Source organism: Rutidosis leptorrhynchoides, chromosome 10, assembly GCF_046630445.1.
Source record: "Rutidosis leptorrhynchoides isolate AG116_Rl617_1_P2 chromosome 10, CSIRO_AGI_Rlap_v1, whole genome shotgun sequence".
Classification (NCBI taxonomy): domain Eukaryota; kingdom Viridiplantae; phylum Streptophyta; class Magnoliopsida; order Asterales; family Asteraceae; genus Rutidosis; species Rutidosis leptorrhynchoides.
Genome location: NC_092342.1, coordinates 91,715,417 through 91,731,834, shown reverse-complemented (window position 1 = coordinate 91,731,834; position 16,418 = coordinate 91,715,417). Strand labels below are relative to the sequence as shown.

General features: G+C 33.8%; 2 protein-coding genes across 3 annotated transcripts; both read right to left on the bottom strand.

The window, feature by feature from the left end:
• Positions 1–7,603: 7,603 nt before the first annotated feature.
• On the bottom strand, positions 7,604–8,992 carry LOC139870449 (pelargonidin 3-O-(6-caffeoylglucoside) 5-O-(6-O-malonylglucoside) 4'''-malonyltransferase-like). Its single transcript, XM_071858255.1, has one exon. It carries the CDS (start codon positions 8,990–8,992, stop codon positions 7,604–7,606), a length of 1,389 nt encoding a protein of 462 aa, XP_071714356.1.
• Positions 8,993–9,953: 961 nt separating this feature from the next.
• LOC139873383 (uncharacterized protein At2g39795, mitochondrial-like) lies at positions 9,954–12,991 on the bottom strand. Of its 2 annotated transcripts, XR_011767322.1 has the most exons (4): positions 12,761–12,991; positions 11,666–11,994; positions 10,778–10,996; positions 9,954–10,236 (listed from the first exon to the last, which is right to left on the bottom strand). XR_011767322.1 is itself a non-coding variant. In XM_071861318.1 (3 exons), the coding sequence occupies exons 1-3, from the start codon at positions 12,977–12,979 to the stop codon at positions 10,831–10,833; spliced, it is 714 nt and encodes a 237-aa protein (XP_071717419.1). In that variant the 5' UTR covers positions 12,980–12,991; the 3' UTR covers positions 10,644–10,830. The 2 variants fall into 2 exon arrangements, 1 of the variants encoding a protein (XP_071717419.1); XM_071861318.1 differs by lacking the exon at positions 9,954–10,236 and having other exon boundaries at positions 10,644–10,996.
• Between the last annotated feature and the right edge of the window lie 3,427 nt (positions 12,992–16,418).

Sequence of the window (16,418 nt, the reverse complement as noted above, 5' to 3'; positions counted from 1 at the left end):
AGAGCACACCATGAAGGAGACCAAGGATAAATACAAGGACTAAACCCTATATTCAAAGAATCCAGGTAATTCTAGATCCGGTGAAATCTTTAGAGAATATCTTGTTCCAAAGTCATGTTAAAATCTTGCGGAAAATTTTTCTTTATCAACCTTCGAACTTAGAAATTTCAAAATATCATCATAAATATCTTCGATATTTCTGAAGATATTTTCATAAATATTCTTGTCCGAAATTATCTACCTCTTTGTATTTCTGTATTCCATTATATTGGAAACTTCTGTAAAGTCTAAGTATAAATTACGAATGAATTGTGGAGAAGTGTTGGGAACTGAAGCATGAGTTAGTATAATATAATGACACTTGATCAACGTCATTATATTACAGTAAGTCATGTTGAGTTTCTAATGGAATGTGATGATTCACAGTACCATCATCATGTGCCATGTTACACGACTCTTACATTCTATGAAATCTCTAAATATATCAAGAAAATATTTCTTGATGATTCGGTCTTTTCCAGGGTATTCTGGTAATTTAACAAAATCAAGATCGTGCCATTACCATTTCTTTCTTAAGGCATTAGCTATGTTCATTTCGAATTTCATACCTACGAATTCCGAACCGTTGCTCGCTTGACTAGAGGACGGGAAGGGGAAACGAAAGAATGAAGCTCCAAAATAGAAATTGGAGTATAAATCGCAGCAAATGGGAAAGAACATTAACTGTGGATGACAAAAGCAGAGACATCAAAGTATAAGAGAAGATGTAAAACCCAACCACCACCCAGAAGTTATAAACTATATATGTCGAGGCATATAGTAATATAAAGACACGGGAGAACTAAAAACACTATAAACCCAAGAGTATATTAGAAGTAAATAGATTCTTTTGGCGGTAGGTGAAAAAGAAGAATGACCGATATGAAGGTTAGGAATATATCAAGAAGCAGAACTGGATAGAGCATATTAACAAATACTATAAAGTATGAATTGAGGGGAAAGAATAGGAGGTGTGAATTGCGGAAAATAAGGAAAAGAAGGGGGAGATTTATAGTAAAATATCCGATAGAGAAATCAAAACCGATTATTGCATTTAATCAAAGAAGATCCTGATTTCCTAAATCGCCGAAAAACATCAAATCTTATTACGTGAGATTTTTTTTATTCCTTGAATTCCGGAAATCCACCATGATTACGTCAAAAAGATAAATTTCTATCTCAATCTTTTGTGACAGCTTCATTCGTACGCTTCACATAATTGAATCGTTTTATCTATATCATTCAATAATGATAAAACTCTTATTATCAACTCATATTCGTCATAAAAACAATCTTATTGTTAGCCATGACCACCTCGATAATATTTCGGGACGAAATTTCTTTAACGGGTAGGTACTGTCATGACCCGAGAATTTCTGACCAAATTTAAACTTTAATCTTTATATATTTCCGACATGATAAGAAAAGTCCGTTGGGTTGAGTCTCAAGAAATTTTGAACTGTTTCATATATTCAATTGACCTTCGGCCATTTTCGAGGATTCACGAACATTGTGTGTAAATAAATATGTATCTATATATGTATATGTAAGTATATACAAATACTTAGGAATATTAAACTATAATTGAAACTCTAGAATCAAATATGTAAAATAAAATACAAAATAATTATATCGTAATATATGTAAAATATATAAATATTAAATTCAATAAATGTAATCATGATAAAATTAATATGAATATTAGTATGATCAGTATTATTAAAAATATAATATGAGATTGTTATATGAAATCTATTATAATATTATTACTATTGGTATTATTATTATTATTGTCATTATTGTTACTAACAAAATGTTCATATTACTATTATTATTATTTTTATCAATATTATCATTATTAATATGATTACTAAAAATTATTATCATTATTACTCTTATCATTATTAATATTAACATTAGTATTATTATTAGTATTTAGATAAAATTATTTTATTATTAGTATTAATATTTTATTAATAATAACATTATCAATATTAAAATTTATGAATTTTATATATAACTACACAAATATATAAATAGATATATACATAAATACATGTATATATAAAATATAGATATACATATACATAAGCAGATACACGTACAAATTATATAAAAAAAATATAGTTATATATATATATATAAATAGATACACATACAGACTATAGATATATACGAGTAAAAAAAATACATATACATACACAGGAAACTAGTTCAGTGCATATCACTATCAATCTGTTGTGAATTGATTCTAAAATATCGAATTTGTATCAATTGAGTATCCAAACACCAGTATGAATCCAAAATCGATTGTCAATCCTTTTCTCCTTTATTTATTTATTTATTTATTTATTTTTTTCTTTCTGTATATGATTTGTATTGTGTCAGCATTCCTTCTTATGTAAACAGATCGGTTCCAATTGGTAAAGGATACCATAAATCTCACCTTATTAACTAACAACTCCTATTACCTTTCACAGCTTTTAAAACATCGAATTAATTAAAATTGAAGAGGAAGAACAGGTACCGGCCCTGTTCAAGCTTCTTTCTTTAAAAACTTCGATTTGTTGTTTTATTTAAAAATCTATCAATGCAGTTCGCTTCTAAATCTTCTAAATAAACTATCTGGAAAGTTTAAATTGCCAATTTCTAATATTTAGATCGAATTTTGGGAGTCAAAGTTTGTTTTCAAAAAGTCAACAATTTTGTTCATCACAAAATTTGATTTCAATTCGTTGTTTTAGAATAAATGGAGGTTACAGAAAGTTTCTAATTGCAAGTTAGCACCTTTTTCATGTTTTAATCTTTGCCTGAAACGTCTTCAAATTTAAAATCAAGGATTGAGTTTAAAACCGAAGTGTTCTTGCTGTTGCAGTGTTTATTTATTTATTTTTTTTTCTTATCTGTTAATTTAAAACACCCCAACTGATGATTCAGGGTTCGTTTGAAAACCTAAAACTAAATGAATAATTAATTGTGGTGATGGGATCAACCCTGGTCGAATTATATTGAAGAAAATGAAGAAATTAGGAAAACAGAAGTATGGATTATATATATATAATTGATACGGGTATAAATCAGAAAATCATGTATAGATGAATGGTTTGAGTAGTGGCTTGGTGAGCAAAAGGTCGCGTGTTCGAGTCCCGGCTTGGACAATTTGATTATATTTTTGAGCTTATGAGGTTCGTGAATCCGAGGCCAACCCTGCATTGTTTAATATCGTCATATGTATTTTTACTACAAAATACATTAGGTGAGTTTCATTTGCTCCCTTTTTAATTGCTTTTGCAATATATATTTTTGGGCTGAGAATACATGCACTGCTTTTATAAATGTTTACGAAATAGACACAAGTACTTAAAAATATATTCTACGTTGAGTTGTACCACTGTCATACTTCCCTGTAGCTTGGTAACTACTATTTACATGTGTATTGTAAACGCGAATCCTGTTGATAGATCTATCGGGCCTGACAACCCCAACCGGACTGGACGACCAGTATTCAATGGTTGCACAATACTTCGTTTTGTAGGCTACACTTGGTAGAGTGTAGTGAGATTTCATAATAAAGGGAATATGCGACGTTGATTAATAGTTAAGTATGGTTACCAAGTGCTCAACCACTTAAAATGCTTTACATACACTTGCGAGTGTATTATGTTTATGATTATGAAATCTTGTGGTCTATTAATATATTGAAATGATTGTTATGATAAACCTATGAACTCACCAACCTTTTGGTTGACACTTTTAAGCATGTTTATTCTCAGGTACGAATTAAGTCTTCCGCTGTGCATTTGCTCAATTGAAAGATATTACTTGGAGTCATTCATGGCATATTTAGGTCAGTACCTCGCAATGGGACCAGATGTTGATGACTTCGTCCAGGGGGTAGGGACGGGTCCTCACACAAACGAGTGCTACGAGCGTTTATTAAATAAATTCTAAATCATATATATATATATATATATATATATATATATATATATATATATATATATATATATATATATATATATATATATATATATATATATATAGATTTATAGTAATATTATATATTATTTTTATTTACACAAATGAATTAAATCACATAAGTTTCTCTTTCATATTTATATATTTATATTTAAATATATATGTATTTATTTACAGATAGTGGTTCGTGAATCGTCGGGAATAGTCGAAGGTCAAATGAATATTTGAAACACAGTTCAAAGTTTTTGAGATTTCAACATTACAGCCTTTGCTTATCGTGTCGGAAACATTAAATCATTTGAAGATTAAGTTTAAATTTGAACGGAAATTTTCGGGTTGTCACAGAAGTAAATCATTCTCCGTGTTTTGGAGTTGGATATAACCATGTTAAATCCCGTGTCATTTTATGCTTTAATTTATCGTTATGCTTTAATTATTCGTTTGTCGTTCGTGGGTGTGGTGATTAGTATAAATCACCTGTCTTGTTTGGGTCCTAAATCCTAACAAGTGGTAGCATGAGATCAAGGTTTCAAGTTTGGGAGCGATGGCGAATTGAAAGCAAGAAAACGATATTGCTGAAATTGGTGGGCTCGCGACCGTGAAACCTTTGATCGCGATCGCAAGATTTGTTCCGACCCGAATTTTTTTTTTGATCAAACGACTGGTTAGGGATTTGTCTTGCAACCTGTATCGAGACCAGGTGACTTAGTTGTTCGCGATAATCTTGGGGTATGTCTATCTATCCCTAAAGATTAATCACACCAAGGTTAGTCTGATCTTGGCTTTTATGATGCAATTAGCCGATGAATTGTATTATGATAGTGATGGTTCGCGAAGGGTTATGGAGTCAGAGGTCGGGTCGATGGTTTCATTGCGGAGACATTTTTCGGGAGATCGGGGTTTCGGATTTGAGTTCTCATTCTTCGCGATCCCGTACGAAAGAATGTTTGAACTTTCAAATTAGGAGTTCTAGGAGCTACTTTAGTAGAGAATTCGTAGTGGGTTCGTTAACCGTTGGATCGACTGGATTTTTTGGTCGTGGATAGTAGACACACTGATCTACATGTATTAAAAAGTGGAGGCCGATCTGACTGTTGGATCTTGAGATATGATTTTTCGAATCTAGGCAGTTTTCAGGATGAAGTTTTTCGGGTTTGATGACGCGAGCGAGAGATGGTTTTGTCTCGAAAACTTCGAGCGATACGAGCTGTGTTTTCGATGATGTGGGTTTGTTACGAGATCTCGGTTGGGTGGTTTAACTCATATTTGGGAGGTGTTGTAATAAACAAGATGCATCGAGTTGAAATCCTTAGTGGGAGTATCGGGAATGTTTGGTGCTTGCGGATTGGAAACGGGATGACCAATAGTATTTGGTCAAATATTCCAGCGATCATGGAATATGCGGGCGTATTAGAGTTCCTAGTCACTAAGGAAACTGATTGTCGAAGGATGTCGGATAGAACGCGTTCGACGGTTGCTCGGGTTTGGTTGATGTTTCAACAAAGTGAGCGGTTTTCTTCGATGGTAATCAATTAGAAGTTCTTAGGTGATGGATAGGAGCGGATAATCGTGTAAGTTCCGGAACTTGAGCTTTCTAGGATCGTTGAGGGTTTCGGGATTGAGTTTGGTAACCGACGGAAGTTATCGAGCTAGTGGGAGTTAGAGAACTAATGGGTTATGGAGATGGTTGAGCGACTTGTTTCTCCAATGTTCTCATGTTTAGTGTGTTGATCGCGGTAACGCTAGAGCTTCAAATACTTATTTTATTCTCCGATAACAAAGTAAATTGTGACTAACCGGTGATACAAATCAAGTTTCTTCTCGAGTAGCCGCGATTTAATTCTTGCTCGTACAATGGGAGCATGCTTAGGAGAGAAGATGGGGTTTGTGAAATTCATAGCTATGAAGAGGTCAGTGTACCAGCGAGAAAGCGAAAAGTTGAAAAAAAGGTGGTAGACTTCAAGGTAGTGATTGCGTTCTCACTAGAAAATCTTGAAGAATAGTCTACAAAGGCGTCTGTTGGGTTTCCTTTTTTGTTGGTGAAGGAAATCATAAATAGACGGGTATAATCTGTATGAGTGGTCGTTGACATGTGTGTTCGGGATTGGACATGTCTAGATTGATGTGTAAGGCGGTGTTGTCTCATGAAGAATCCTGAGATTGAAGTCTCGCTCACTCAATTGGTCTTCTAGTGTAAGAAGATGATCTTCGTGTTAGAAGATGGTGGCGATAGAAACCGAGATAGGCCAAGCTAGTAACTAAAAGATTTGATTATCGCTCAGCGGTGTTTTTGGTGTCGAAAGACTTCACTTGCTCGTAGGATAACGAGTGAAGTGCTGCGTGATTCAGGTGTCTCATCCGACGGTATCAAAAGGAGTTGGTAATCGGCTAATCTGGAGTTATTGTGGGTGTTGAAGGAACATAGTTGACGGGTTGGTGAAGGTTTGTTCAAAGTCTCCAAGTACGAGATTGTTGAAGATATGGAGATCTTTAAACAAAAGGAAAGAAAATCATAGGCTAGATTCTGGAATGTATAGCTTGGAGGTTAAGGCAACTTGTGGAGCAAGTATTCGAGAAGAAATTTCCAAGAAGGTGCCTGGAAGAATCTCCTCAGCTTGGCCAGCAAGTCAATTTGATTTGTTTCCTTGTTTGTTTTCCTCTATAAATACAACCTCTTGTAATCCATAACCGTCTGCACAAAAATATAGTAAAAATCTTTGATTTGTGCCCGTGGAGTAAACCCTTCTCTGTGTTTTGGAGTTGGGATATAACCACGTTAAATCCCGTGTCGTTTTATGCTTTAATTTATCATTATGCTTTAATTATTCGTTTGTCGTTCGTGGGTGTGGTGATTAGTATAAATCATATGTCTTGTTTGGGTCCTAAATCCTAACAGCTTTGTAGTTGAATTTAATGTTAAGTTCCTTTCTTTTGGTAGAATTTTTAGTATGAATGATGATGAAAGTGAAGTGAGCATTAAGATCAACACGTTTGAACATGAACATGAATATTTGAGGAAGATCCTGGAATCTTAATTAAAAGGAGGTTAATCTTGTGCAACAAATTAAAAAAGTGGATGATAATCCGAATAAATGGTCGGGTTTTTTTGCTGATCATTCGTTGTCTAGTTTTCGGCATAGGATAAAGATTAAAATGAAAGATAAACACCACTTCTTCAATTACATTAAGAGCAATATCTTATGAAATGTAATAGACACAGAGATGAACATAAATGGTATCAATGTATTACGCTTGTTAGGATATGGAAAACAAGGAAGATGTTGCTGACGATGATGACGAATATTCATACTCGGAATTGGATTCATAGGGGGGGTTCAGTGAGGGTCGTGTTGTGGTGTGGTGTTTGACATCTCTACTGGCATTCTAGGGTACGTTATTATCCACCAAACCAAACACATCTGGATTAACTGTTCTATAAACCCCAGAAAAGAGATCCATATGTAAAACAGATTATCAATTCTTATAAGACTAAAAAAATGCAATGAGAAATCATATAAGAATAAAAGGGCACAAACAAACAGAACGCCAATAATTTAAGAAATTAAAATGATTAAAAGGGTAGACATTAAGTAGCGAATGCTATGGAGTTCAGAGCTTCTTCAAAAAACAGGACGTCTTTAACTTCCAAAAATACATACGCTTCGAGTCCGTTACCTTCCGAATCATCCATAAAAAATGCCGAATTTTGTATCGGTAAGGTCCCCGGTGCTACCCAGGAGGGCTTTCCGAAACCAAAGTCAGCTTCATAAAAAGGAAACTTACACCAACTAGTAATACCACTCACATTAGTCGATTCCAAATCTACGCCTCCAAGTTGTATCAAGCAATTCAAGATCATCATTTGTCCTTCTTCGGTGTCATGGTAGGCCTTTGACAACTCACTCACGGTTTTCTTGACCGAATCACACAAAAGATCCGTTAACTCTTTGGTTGTTTCATTAGTCGTAGCTTTTGTGGCGAAATATCCCCAAAGATTACCGCAAGCATTTTTAGGTATGTCGGACGCCATTTTCCCCCTAAGGTTAAACGGCTGCAGGAGTATAGACTCTTTTTGACAATTGTACGTTGCACGATCAACGACCATGAGAGCCTTCCAAATGATTGCGGACACCAATTGTACTTTAGACCATTTACGAGTGCTGTTTGTATAGTTCGCTTTCATATTTGATATGACACTCGCACTGAATGAAAGTTTCTTTCTGATGAACTTGGTAAACATGTCGTCGCCCATAAGTGGTACGGGATACGGAGGTAAACCACGAGCGGGAAACAATGAGGATGAGATGAACCCGGGCCCCGCGGGTTCGGTCTCATGTTCCGCTCGGTTTATAAGACCCCATTCGTTTATGAAAGTACAGAGTGTGGAAGCATCAACTAGTCTGTGTGAAACGCTTACGCCAAGTGCTAAGCCTCCACACTCGAAAGTGGTTACTTGAGTTGCAAGTAATGAGGCGTTAAGTTGGTCATCAACGACCCCAATTTTGGACGGAATGAATTCATCGATGAAGTGAACATCTTCGGAAACAAGAATATCTTGTAGTTTGATGTTAACTTTGGCGGATATAAAATCAGCACCTTCGTCATTGCAATCAATGGTTTGAGTTTTGCTGTCGTATCTACCGCAAAGAGGGTAAAACCGAGTTAACGTTTTCTCGAGAGATTTTTCAAGTTGGGCAATAAACTTCGGGTCATGGTTGCTATTTGAGGAAAAGAAAAGTACAACACCGACGTTTATAGAAGGAGCAAACTCATCAACGAGGCCTAACTTGTAGCGACGAAGTGTTGGAGTTGGAACTAAAGGTTTAATGATTTTGGTTGATTGCTTTTCAATCTTCATGGCCATTGCAATTGCTACTGAACAATATTTGAATGTAACGAGTTGGTTAAGATATAAACGGTGGTTATAATTTCGTTGATCTTGTGGGCAACTGTTTATAACCAGGGATGTAGCCATGTGTGTACTAAATGATAGCATGCATAATACATTATTTATCGTTTTCCTTTTAGGTAGGGGGAAGTTACAATAACTAGATGCCAAAGAAGCTAATCAGTACGCATATGTTATATGGCTCTACACAATCATGCTGGTAACATAATTATACTATAAAACCAACCATATGACTATTGCTAATGGTGTTTATAAAATATAGTATAGCAGTCATAATATAACTTTTGTAACAACTACTGATTACTTAAAAGTTCAAGATACAACAAACTTGTGCGATATATGATTCGCTCCAGTGTAAACTTATCGACATGTCTTCATTGTATGAAACAAATATACATCTGATTATTCTAACAGGGATCTTAACATAGTTGTTTCTGGAGATAAAAGACATTTGTAATATCTTTTTTTTTTTTAACCAATATTATGTCAAAAGAAGTACAGTATGATTTATAGGAAAGATCCAATTGGCTCCAATGGGTTAGCTCCATCAAAGCTTAGCCACCTCAACGGGTCTAACTTCTAGCAAAATGTTCAAGTCCTAACTTGACTAACAAGATTAAATTTATCTGACTAATTAATCGATAACTCTAACCTTTTAACACATTTAAAACCTTATAAAGGTGTTTAATAACATTTTGAAGCATTAAAGTCAACAAAATCACAAGTTTTGTCTTGTGATGCATCGACTTACTCTACCTCACAATAAGTATGTACTATTGGCATCGTTGCAAAAAGTTTGGCTCGAAATGAAGTCAACAAACGCTTATTGAAGCGTTTATATCCCAATTTAGTAACATGCTACATCGACCTCCTTGGAAGTGATGTAGAAATGCTCAAATCTATACATAAACATTCTCAAAGGTTAAAAGGTTCGATTATCGTTTAATTAGTCAGATTTATATTTATATATATTCGTGGAATAATATGTGTAGGGTGTGTGAGTATGTCTTTCCTATAGAAAAACATTCTTAAAGTTGTTACAGGTAGTAAACAGATTCAACGCAAACTCTAGACACACAAACAAGGTTGCAAAAATCGCTACTCGGGGAGTACTCAGTCGAGACTTTTGAGGGAGTACTTGGCAACTTGTGAAGTACTCGGATGATGTTGATCAAGTTTGACTTTGACCGAGTTTTGACCGATTTTCGGAGCAATGCCGAGTTTTGACAGATTTCCCGAGTAATCCGGAGTTTTGATCGAGCACTCGCCAAGACACCAAGTAATTCCGAGTTCTGCCACACAGAGATCGCCTACATTTTTAAAACTGTAAGAAGTTTGGAACTAGCACTTTTGATATCCTAAAGGTTGGGTTCCTATAACCTAATAAGAGGTCACATGTTCAACCCCCACTAGTAGTATATTTTAAAAAGGTCTAGAAAATGGTCGAAGTCACGCACTAATCCGGTTAAGCCGATACATCTGAGTCAATACTTCTTTTTCCATTTACCGGTTTACCGTAATTCTGATGCATCAAGACTAATAACATTCAGATCTTGAGAAGGCAAATACATAAATAAATTTAATTTCTTGGCCTTTCAGCCTTTGATAGTGGCTGGAAATTGCAACATGATGTATAGTAATGGGGGTTGGTCGTAGATAATAGAAGTTGAGAAGTTAAAAAAAAAAAAAAAAAAAGTTCCAAAAATCGAAGAGGAAAACAGTAATTCAAGAGAGTAGTACTATTCAATTATAGTTCCAACTTCCTATAAGTGACTACAAATTCAACAAAATATGAATATAAGCCAGAGATAGCAGGTACAGTTTGAAATGAACATGATAATCAAAAAAAACCTCTAAAGGAAAGTCAACTATTAGCATCAGCCTATATTGAAGTGAGTCCGAGCTTACTTTTTCCGTGCAACAAAAGACTCGACACTTCCCATCCATCGAATATACTCGTTCTTACTTTTGTGCTGCATGCATTTATGCAAGAAGAGAGCTAATTCGTCATTTATACCCCTCGACTCCAGAAAATCATACAGTGAAGTCTGTAATTCATCATCCAGATCACTGAAAAATGAGCAAAAAAACCAAAATATTAGGTACAGAAAACACTGAGAATTTAACATTGGTATTGCAGAGAAGAACATTTATTTTTGTTTAAGTAGTTAACTGAAATAAAAACATGAAGAAATGTACCCTGCATGCAGTTAAACATCCAATGGGATCAAATAACCAGCAGGTATTATATAAAACCTTACTACAAGCATATGAAGGTGGCAAGTTCAACCCATTTACTTCTTGTGAATGAGCTGATTCATGCTATGTCTTGCATTTAACATGTGAAATGTCTAAAATGAAAATGGGTCATACATATCGCAGGTCTTCCAAAGTGTGGTTAAGATCTTAAAACCTCATATAAATCTCTTTATTCATAATCTAAATCTAAATTATTCTTATAACGATACATATTTAGTACTCATATTTGACATATAAATTACCTATCACAAACTATGGAAAGGTATTTCGAGTTTCAACCCCTACAAAAGGAGCACAAATTATGACCCATATAGTCAGATAGTAATGGTCATCTCACTGTACGATCTTGTTAAAATCGTATGATAATAGCATACAAGTAATCCACAAAACCATCAACATATTTTATCAAAACCGTATTATTTAGAATCACACAATTGAAAGCAAAAAACTGAAATAATAACAACGAAGATAGAAACATACTCAAATGGAGGACCTAAGTATGGTTTCCCAGACATCCCATCTTGGTCACGCATAAAAACTTTCTCAATCTCTACACTATCAGGCCATACGTTACACACAAACTCCAAAATACCATTTTCTTCATCCTTAAAGATATCAATCACCATTGAAATGTAAAGCTCCAGATCGTTATCTGTAGTAACAACACCATCTTTTGCAGGAGGTGAATTAACCCTAAACATTGTTACCTCTACTTTAATCTCTTCATTATCTCCAAACTTCTTGTTCAATCTAATCCACTGTTCTCCAGTCCTCTCATCAACATCAAAAGATTTAAACTTTGGAACAAGCTACACAAAATATACACTGATTATATACCAGAAACTTAACTATCATCACGTTCCGTGTCATAAATTTCCACTAATCAAAAGAATTTTTTGTAAAGTGCTACAGCTCAATTCAGATCATGAAGATCACATTTATCTTTTATTATTAACAGCGCGCTATATAAGGCTCTAGTGTCACATAGGCAAGGTTGAAAATGGCTTGAGACGGGGTTGAGACGGTCGGGACCTTAAAGGGTCGAGACGGGGTGGAGACGGTCGAGACGGACATTGACTATGTTGACTTTTGAATATATAAATATATACATACACATATTTAAAAGTCAACAAACTTTTGTTTACCAGTTTGTACCGATAATCGCTATTACCGCTAATATAATACGTAGTACAAAACTGTAACACTAAACTACATCAGTTTTTATTGATTTGACAGAATTTAACCAAATTTTTGGCTTTTAACCAGCGTGTACCCGAACTTTTCCACCTTTGACCCGACTTTTGACTGTTGACCGACTTATTAGACGCCGAGACAGGGTAGTCACCAAAACACTGCAACGGACGCTGTTTGCAACCATGAACACAGGTGAGTATGTGACTTTTTATTTTTCAATAAATTAAAAATATTTAAAAAAAAAATTGTAATAAGAAAAAAAGTTCATTATAATGAAATAAAATGAATGCAGGGCGTATACATATAGTCATTTTGTAAACAAAAAAAAAAAAACAAATATTATCAAATATTAGGAAATAAAAGAAGAAAATGAAAAAAAACCTGAGTAAGAGGAGATTTATCGAGTTCGTATTGGATATCATTACGAATGAGTCTACGAATTCGGTCTTCAAAAGCTGATTTACGCATCTCCGATACATAATTTCTGGATGATGATTGTTGAATTAGGTTTGTTATTATAGGACGATAAATAGACTGTGAAGGAGATAACGTTGAAATCGGTCTAATTCGACCAAAGGGCCTGAGTAATCGGAGAACCATTTTGGTCGCCGGTAGGGTTATGATGCGGAGGAGACGGTCGTGGTAGGGTTTAAGTGTAATGGCGAATGGTGACTGACGGCAGATTCTTTCGGTGATTATGTTATTTTACAATAAAAAGTTTATGCGTAAATTAATTAAATTACACAGATAGGACGGAAAAAGATTAGTTTTTACTCTGTTTTTTATTAAAAGAAAAAAAGAAAAATACTAATAGAAAGCAAAATAAGGGAAAGAATTACGGGATTGGAGGGTTAATCGTGAACAGTTGAGTGATAGCCAATGAGAAACAGATATTTACTCTTGTTGGTGGAAGATAGGGTAATCGATAATTAATTTGTACATATTATGATATTGTGTTAATTTTGTTTGAGTTTAAAGTTAGACTAATTGATAATTAATTTGTACATATTATGATATTATGTTAATTTTGTTTGAGTTTAAAGTTAGACTTGTAAATAAAATATTAATTGTAATTGGGATAGATATTTAGTTCAAAAGTTAATTTAAGTATTTTGAGGAAGGCTCAATTAATTAAAATGATACTTGAGCATGTTCGGTGAGGCTGAGCACCCATACGTTTCTTTCATGTTGCCACTATTGTGTATGCTTTATTTTCGGTATACTTTTGATCTCCTTCAAGGTAACAACGTGTAATCTATTTGTCTGCAACAAATTAAATAAATCTTATTATAAAATTTCATATAATAAATATTTCACATGTGTAAATTATCAAATAGTGTTAAAAGATATAACATTGTAAATGACGAAGCGAAATACGAGTATATTACAATCACCTTATCTAAAAAGGTTTCTATTTTATATTATATAACAACTTATTTGTTAGAATTTAAGAGTTTATAACTACCTTTAGTAGTTTGATTCTTGATTAAAAATACTAATTATGAATTGTAAGAACAAAGAGATAATAGAGAGAAAGAAAGAAACACTTTGTAAGTGTGAGAATTGTGCAAGTTTAATGCTTGCATTCATGACTATTTATAGCAAAAATATCACAAGTTTAGGTAATACAATAATATTACTTTTGTGTATCAATAATTGACTATCCATTTATATATATTTATTCTATATTATAACACTCCCCATTGGATAGCAATTTTGTTTGTTGAAGATCAACTGTAAGTTACTGCCACGTTAAAAACCTTGCTATAGAAAACCCAGTGGGAAAAACTTCAGCGAAGGGAAAAAGAGTGCAGCATGGAGTTGACTCCCCCTCAAGTAGACATCGTTTCAGCTGTTACATCTTTTGAACATGTCTCATGCCAATGTTATGAACATGTGTTCTGAAAATAGCAGTTAAAAGTGCTTTCGTGAAAAGGTCAGCAGAGTTTTTGCTGGATTGAACATATCTCATTTCAATCTGGTTGTCCTTAATGAGATTTTTAGTGTATGAGAAGAATCTAGGAAGTATGTGTTTTGTTCGGTCACTTTTGATATACCCTTTTTTCATCTGTGCTATGCAAGCTGCATTTTCTTCATAGATAGTTGTTGGACTTTTATCGCGTTCTAGTCCACAAGAATCAGTAATGAGTTGTGTCATTGATCTCAACCAAAAATATTCTCGAGTAGCTTCATGTAATGCAATCACTTCGACATGATTCGATGATGTTGCAACAAGTGTTTGTTTTTTAGAATGTCATGATATTGCAGTACCTCTATTTAGGAATACATATCCAGTTTGAGATTTAACTTTATGTGGATCAGATAAATAACATGCATCTGCATAACCAACCAAATCTTGTTTTGATTCGTTAGAATAAAATAATCCTAAATCAGTAGTTCCTCGAAGGTATCGAAATATGTGTTTGATCCCATTTCGGTGTCTTTTTGTAGGAGTAGAGCTGAACCTTGCCAACAAATTAACTGCAAAAGAAATGTCAGGTCTTGTACAATTTGTAAGATACATATGAGCTCCAATTTCACTAAGATATGGTACTCCTGGTCCAAGAATATTTTCATGATCTTCACATGGACGAAATTGATCAGCTTCAACATTGAGTGATCTAACAACCATAAGAGTACCTAATGGTTTTGCCTTGTCCATATTGAAACGTTTCAAAATCTTTTCAGTATATGTTGTTTGATGTACAAGTAAACCATTAGGCATATGCTCAATTGGTAAACCAAGGCAATACTTGGTTTTTTCGAGATCTTTCATTTCAAATTCTTTCTTTAGAAGTTGAATGGCTTCATGGATCTCTTTATTTGTACCTATGATGTTAAGATTGTAGTGACCCGAACTTTTTCATGATTATATATTAAATGAAAACTATATTTGCATGATTAAATGTTTCAAACATGTTAAGCAATCAAACTTGTTAAGACTTGATTAATTGAAGTGAGTTTCATTTGCTCCCTTTTTAAATGCTTTTGCATTATATATTTTTGGGCTGAGAATACATGCACTACTTTTATAAATGTTTGACGAAATATACACAAGTAATTGAAACTACATTCTATGGTTGGATTATTAAACCGAATATCGCCCCTTCAAGTCTGGTAACCTAAGAATTAGGAAAATGACCCCTAATTGACGCGAATCCTAAAGATAGATCTATGGGCCTAACAAACCCCATTCTGGAATTTGGAATGCTTTAATACTTTGATTTATATGGTGATTGCGATTGCCAATTTATGACATACTTGCGAGTATGCGGGAAACATTCTATATGCATTATGTTAATGTCGGTTACCAGGTGTTCATCATAGAATGATTTTTATACACTTGCGAGTGTAAGATTATTGAATAAATAAAATCTTGTGGTCTATTATATTAATTTGATAATATATAGGTTAAACCTATAACTCACCAACATTTTTTGTTGACGTTTTAAGCATGTTTATTCTCAGGTGATTATTAAGAGCTTCCGCTGTTGCATACTAAAATAAGGACAAGATTTGGAGTCCATGATTGTATGATATTGTGTAAAAACTACATTCAAGAAACTTATTTCGATGTAACATATTTGTATTGTAAACCATTATGTAATGGTCGTGTGTAAACGGTATATTTTAGATTATCATTATTTGATCATCTACGTAATATTTTTTTTAAAACCTTTATCGATAAAATAAAGGTTATGGTTGTTTTAAAAATGAATGCAGTCTTTGAAAAACGTCTCATATAGAGGTCAAAACCTCGCGACGAAATCAATTAATATGGAACGTTTATAATCAATATGAACGGGACATTTCAGTTGGTATCCGAGCGTTGGTCTTAGAGAACCAGAAAATTTGCATTAGTGTGTCTTATCGAGTTTGTTAGGATGCATTAGTGAATCTGGACTTCGACCGTGTTTTCTTTAAAAATGATTGCTTAATATTTTTTTGTTGGAAACTACAAATTGTAACATGTAAATATTATGTGATATATTAATCTCTTAACATGTTTGATATTGTGTGATAGATGTCTACCTCTAGT

Excerpts from the sequence above, each read along its gene's own strand:
- LOC139870449 (XM_071858255.1), bottom strand. The coding sequence starts at position 8,992 with ATGGCTACATCCCTGGTTATAAACAGTTGCCCACAAGATCAACGAAAT.
- LOC139873383 (XM_071861318.1), bottom strand. The coding sequence starts at position 12,979 with ATGGTTCTCCGATTACTCAGGCCCTTTGGTCGAATTAGACCGATTTCA. Across the intron at positions 11,995-12,760 it reads ATAAATCTCCTCTTACTCAG|CTTGTTCCAAAGTTTAAATC; the intron begins GTTTTTTTTCAT and ends TATTTTGTGTAG. Across the intron at positions 10,997-11,665 it reads TACTTAGGTCCTCCATTTGA|TGATCTGGATGATGAATTAC; the intron begins GTATGTTTCTAT and ends CTCATTTTTCAG.